The sequence below is a fragment of the Pygoscelis adeliae genome, unplaced genomic scaffold, assembly GCF_000699105.1.
Source record: "Pygoscelis adeliae isolate BGI_AS28 unplaced genomic scaffold, ASM69910v1 Scaffold286, whole genome shotgun sequence".
Classification (NCBI taxonomy): Eukaryota; Metazoa; Chordata; class Aves; order Sphenisciformes; family Spheniscidae; genus Pygoscelis; species Pygoscelis adeliae.
Window position 1 is genome coordinate 6424367 of NW_008825076.1, and position 6412 is coordinate 6430778.

At 42.4% G+C, this 6412-nt stretch overlaps 1 protein-coding gene across 1 annotated transcript in view; it reads left to right on the forward strand.

Moving 5' to 3' along the window:
- Positions 1-6412, forward strand: part of PHACTR3 (phosphatase and actin regulator 3) — a 55533-nt gene that overhangs the window by 1740 nt on the left and 47381 nt on the right. The window contains exon 3 of the mRNA XM_009326789.1: positions 3808-3990. Coding sequence (XP_009325064.1) covers positions 3808-3990 — 183 coding nt within the window. The remainder of the gene's footprint in view (positions 1-3807; positions 3991-6412) is intronic.

A 6412-nucleotide genomic window follows, 5' to 3' on the forward strand; every position in this document is an offset into this window, starting at 1 on the left:
ATTAAATGAAAAATGATAAAACATCAGAAACACGCACAAAGGACTGTGGTTCTGTATATCCCTGCTCCAAAGCCCTGACAGATGCTCAAGGAGATGGAGATCTGGGTGACTATTCTGCGAGATCAAGTGAGCTCCCAGTGTTATGGACAACATCCCAATTGCCATTTCCACCTAAACAGAGATAAAAAAAATAAATCCATTTTTACTTTGAAAACTTTATAGCAGAAATTACTGTAATGAAGAAAGATTGGCCTTTTGAGTTTGACCAATCTGATAGATAGAAATTATGTTCTTTGAAACTAATAACTGAGTTTCTTTGTATAAAACAAATGCCATGCCTATAAATAGCCTGTGGGCCAATACTCAGTGGTGCTATGCTGGAGTGTAACCGAGCAACTGAAGAGTCACGAAAAGAGCATTTTAAACAGGATTTCTTTTCATTGCAGTAAAGCCATTTTCTTATTATTTTATTGGATATATTTTAATATGAGTTTCATGTTCAAGTTAAAAAAAAAAATCTATCAAACCATTTTTTTATCCTAAAATGGAAGCTTTAGAAAGCTCATTTTTAATTCTGTCCATTGAACTCTTTGTGCCTCTCCTAATTCTAGCTAATTAGTTGCCCTATTAGCATATTAGTACTAAGGGATAGAAAAATACACCCCATTTCTGCTAGGAGTATGGAAGTTCCCCATAATCCATGAATTTGAAGACATGGGTATCTAGAGCTTTGCCAAAGCACGGTAAAATAAAACTTCTGTAGAGCACATTAAAAGGTGGTAGTAATAATAATAATAATAATGAATCAATAAACCTCTTGCATGCATGAACTGGCTGGGAGAAAAACAGATTATGCTAAGTTGCAAGATCATTTTAAAAAAATTAAAATAGTTTAAATAAATACATAGAGTCCAGTGAGAAGTGATGACAAGCTGTGCTTTCAAAAAGGCAGCTGCAAACAGACTGCTTACCTCTCTCCAATAAAGTTGCATAGAGCTCCTGAAAAGATTAAACAAATTTTCAGTACCACCCTGCTGCCCAGAAAGGAAAGAATGGCTAACAGTCACCTGAAGGACATTGCAGCTGCCTGCAAGTTATTTTTCTTTACAGAGTATTGTGAATCTCCAGGGTTATTTTATTATATTATTAGTAGAAGCAGCTTATTAACTGGAATAAAAAATTGACCCAAATAATTCTCAGTAAATGATTAGTGCCCTACTTGGACTGAGCTGAAGTGGCAGCAGTTTCAAGGCTAAGTCCTCGTTTATGCAGTAAGTTGCAATTGTCAAAGCAGCAATACTGTGCTAAAAGACTACAGTAAATCCTAAAATCCCTCTACTTCATCAGGCTCTACTCCACTTCCAGAGACCTGATTCCTACTCACTTTCATAAATAGCCCAAGCTGGGATGAAGCTATAGTCTGAGAAATCTCCAGATCTGCTTCATGCGTTTACAACAGCTGTGTCACCCTCCAGTTCCACAGCACAAGGTCTGTCAAGCAGCATTTTGAACTGGACTGTTTGGCTCAGAGCAAACTGCAAAGCTAGCACAGAATCTGCATCAATCTGTGAGCAGCCCAGGGTGAAATCGCACCGTCCTTGCTTTGGTGATGCGTCATCCTAACAGGTTATGTCACCCTTTCTCCTCACACAACCCCAAAACCCAGCTGCCCAGACACACTGCGCAGACGAAGTTGCACAGCCTGGGCCCCTTCTGTCTTCTCCTCTCCAGCTCTGCTCACACAGGGCAAATACAGCTTCGCTCTGGGGAACCAACTTGCACTCTGTAAGAGGCTGCAGGGTCTGGCAGAAAGCCAGGATTCATTCCCAACTAAATTACAGCCCTACTTCTTCTGATTACTTTGCAATACTCAAGACTCTCTGCTGCTTTCCTTACCAGTGGATCTAAGGTCTGTGCTTTCTCCCATCCCCGGACTATCTCTAAAGGGGAACCAACTTGCACTCTGTAAGAGGTTGCAGGGTCTGGCAGAAAGCAGGATTCATTCCCAACTAAATTACAGCCCTACTTCTGATTACTTTGCAATACTCAAGACTCTCTGCTGCTTTCCTTACCAGTGGATCTAAGGTCTGTGCTTTCTCCCATCCCCGGACTATCTCTAAAATACAGTGTTGGGACCCACTGCCAATCAAAGCAGCACATCCACTTTGATCTAAGCACGAGCTGATCATCTCTGACCAGGAACATCACTGTTGTGAGTCTCAGATTCTCCTCAACAGAAATTCTTCAACAGGGCTGTCTTCTGCTTGTCATTACTTCATTAGTCATTACACTTTTCCATCAGCTGGGATCTGAAGGAACTCATGTCTCTAACTGCAGTTTCATTGTGGCACAGCTGTCAGCAGCTTGCCTTTCTGAAGGATGTGAGGAATGTGCAAAGCAGAGTTACCTTGAAACATTTAGGGAGCTTCCCCTGATATTTCTCCCCATTGTGAGCACAAAACTGATCAGATGTAGCTGTATTTACAGCACTGAGAGATAAGGGCTCCCTGTCAAATAATGCAGGCAGCTGTTAATACACCGATGATTATGTATAGGCTGCCTTCACAATGAACTGAGATGTAGGCAATGAACTTTTTCCCCCTCCCCTTCCCTGTATCATAGCAACTGTGCTACTGCAGGGGCTATTTTAAGAACAGTAACTTTTCACCAAACGTGATTATGAGGCAGACTGAGTGAGCTCAGCATACAAAAATACTGCATCCCTTCCGCAGCATCTCTGGGCCAAAATCTGATACCCTTACCCAAAAGGGCAATAAATTACTCTGCAGATTGTCCAAATAGTATTAAAAAGGAGTAGCTGTGAATGCTAGCTATTTTAAATCAATGTTCAAGAAACTTGTCATGATATCATTGCAAGAAAACATAGCCCTGTCAGGAGCTTCCAGAAAGGAGTGTCTAGGGCTGAGAAATACAAGTTAGGAGGTCAGGGGTGGACAGCAGACGTGTCCATCAGCATGGAGTGCTGGCTAGAGCGGGAAGTAATTGCTTGCTTTGGTTTGCAACAGTGATGTAGATCTTGTAAATTCTGAGAGTGTCGTGAAGTAAAAGGATAGTTTGTATTCTGAGGACTCTTGCCTGAATAGGAGAATACTAGAAAAGCTTCAGTCATCAAGATGCATACAGCTGCAGGAATCACTGGCACAAAAATCTTTCAGAGTAAGCAAAGGGAGCAGTTTCTAGGTCTGCATGAAGAGGGATTTGAATTTCTGATCAGCTCAATCACACAGGACACGCTTTTTGAAGCTGAGTAACTCAAAACCTACAGCTTGGTTGGGAATATTAGCAGCCTTGTCCTCGGTAAGGCTCCGGCATTACTGCTGCGGCAGCTGGATGCCAGTGTGTCGTGCACGGAGCCTGACACAACTCAGACATCAGACCAACCTGTGCATGCGCTGCACCTCGAGCTCTGCTCGTGCAAGGAATTGCCTTCTCCCAGAGACCTCTGATTTCCCATGCTTGTACTCCTCTCCCACATAGCAGGTGCTTACAGAGTACAGTGGCCTTCCTGTACATGCACAATGGCCATTTGCCCAGGCTACTGGATGCCTGCAGAAATAGGTGCCCCATTGAGAAAACTAGGTGGATATTAGTATCCAGGTGGGCTGGTCTCCACAAGTTTTGCATTACAGATACTCAGCACTGTTAGAAATCAGTTGCTGCTCTAAGACAAATCTCAGTCCCCTAAGCACTAGCAGCTTTGAGACTCACTCTTCTCAAGAGGATAGCAGGGAGTTTCAGCTTTCACTGCTCATGGTTTAGTTAAGATTAAATGATTTGGTGTTTCAGATACTGAAGGCAAAGCCTGCACTGGTGACGATGCCACGAGAGCAACGCAGAGTGACCCTCCAGCTCCTGTGTGCCAGGCACTTACCTCAGAAGAGGTGCAGCAAGAGAGTACAATAGCAGCCACAACGAATGTGACCTCGCTTGGTGAGGAGCTGCATTTGGATGAGCTGAAAGAAGATGCAGGTATTGGATATAAAATGTTTTCAAAAAACTATAAAATGTTAAAAAAATGTTTCTGTTGAGCTGCTTTATGAGGAGTCAAATATGTCAGTGCACTAAAGGGTCAGATCACCTTGTTCAGCTCAGCCCATACTAGGTTAGTAATCAGTACGTAAAAACAGTGATTTTTGAGACTGCTACCAAACCGAGGAACCACACAAAGCTTGGCATAATGGGATTAGTTGGATTACAAGACAATCCAGTCTTGGCATGGTGCCCCTTTGGTATTAGCAGTGACTGCTGTGAAGATGAAACAAGCTTTTCTTAAAAACATTTCTTAAACTTCTGTGCCAAGCCTGAAATTGCTTGTCCTGGCTTGGGAGAACAATGTCAATACACAGCCCACACTGTCGATATCGTCAACCCTGGCTGCAACATGCTGCAAATACAAGTGAAGTTCAATACCGGGAGCACAGATAAGCTAAACCAAGCTCCTTTCATGCAACTGTGCTCCGGCAGAGCTCATCCGTGACAGCAGTTCCTTGGGACCAGAGTCGCAAGGCACAACCCAGCAGCTGGAGGGTTTCCATTCACTTCCTGACAACCAAGAAATGCAAAGCTGCAGAGATAATGCTTTATCCTAGTTTGTGAAGAGTGCCATGTAGTGATTACAGATTTTCCTGCCCATTCCCTCTGGTGAATCTTTACACCTTCTCCATCTGCCCTGGTTGCCTTTTGTTCTCCATCCCACCCCCTCATGCTCTGCTTTCTCTGGGGTCCCAGACCCCAGCCACTTTCACCAAGCCCACCCCTACCTGCTGTGGTTTACTGAGCAATGCTGCCTGCTTGTGCCCTCACCCTGCTTCAGCAGCTCAGAATGGAAATCATTCTCTGAAGGGTTTTCCATTTCTTTGCTTTATCCTTTCCCACTTCCTTTTCCTCCCCATGACTCATGCAATTTTGTTCCCTTTCGCTGTTTTACTTTTATATAATATTGCTCTTCTGGCCCATTTCTAGCTCCACTCCACTCTTAATTGCTTTGACAACAGAAACTCTTCTGTCTCCCAAAAAGTATCTCTCCTCATGTTGGCTCATCACAAGGATTTTTTTTGTAAGCTTAGCAACACCTTTCCATCACCCATCACGTTCGTCATTTCAACCACGTGTTATTTCATCAAGAAATATCCCAAAGCACTGTATGTGGGCTTCTAAAGATGTATCCTCTCTCTTTTTTGTCTCTTAAAATAGAGACAAAATAGAGAATGGGACATAGACAGCTCCTATTAATACATGCCCTTAATGCTGGTTTCCTTTCTCTTCAAACACTATCCTTTATGGCTGTGTTTGGTTTTGTATCACCCTAAAAATTAATTGAGGCAAAAACCATTCATCTCCCTGTTCTTAGAACAACCAGATCAAGATCTTGACCAGAATCCTTCAGGCACTGCTATTATTAGCAATAATACTCTTTTCTAGAGTGTTTCATTCCATATCACTAAGGAAATTTCTCTCTGAACTTTTAATTCTTATCACTGGGCTGTCCTGGAAAGATGGCACTAATAATGTATCATGTGTTTAACCTTATGGCTCTGCAAAACCTAGTACTATGATTTAAAATTTACCTTACACTGCGTTCAAAATTGTGTATTGAGGCTTTCAAAAATCTTCCCAATTTCTTATGTCTCTCTCTGTAATCCTAGTTCCTTTTATTGTCTCCCTGGCACAACCTTTCCTCTCTTCTGTATTTCTTCTCCTCCATTTTTTGAGGTGTCATTTTTCTGGATTGCAAAAAATAACAGTGGGATTACCTTCTCCTGTCTCCCTGGTCTGCGAGACTCCACTCCTATTTGTTGGAAATCTTCCTACCTCTTTCATCGGTGGCCTCTGTCTTTTAAAATAATTGTGTCGATCTAATCTTTATGTGTTAATTTATCGCTGTCTGTGCATTCTAGCATTCCTGTCTCTAGTGAGTCTGCCTTAAGGAATTCATTGGGTGGGAAAACTCTTCAAAATTGTCAGAGTGTATTGCTAAGTTTATTATAATGTTGAGTTTATTATAACGTTTGTCCTTGGGCTCAATCCAGGCCCAGTGCAGGCGGTGTCTTTCCACAAATTCATATGAATGTTTGACCAGCTAGAAACAAAATTAATATATTTGCTTTATATCCAATATGTCGTATTTAATCCTGAGGATGTGGGGTGAAGGCCAGGGAGTGGAAGAGGAGGGAACAAAAGGAAATATTAGAAGATTTCGTGTTTGGTTAATACACAGAAAAAGAACGGCCTAGGCAGAAAGAGGGCAGTTTTTCCCACCTAACCTAGCCAGTGGGCTTGGGGGCAGTACCAAGGGGAGGATTTCTACCTAGTAGTGAGATGGCATTTTGACAAGTGGCACTCCATGAATAATTAGCTCCTCTGGCAAAGAGTCTAGTGCTGAGCACTTGGA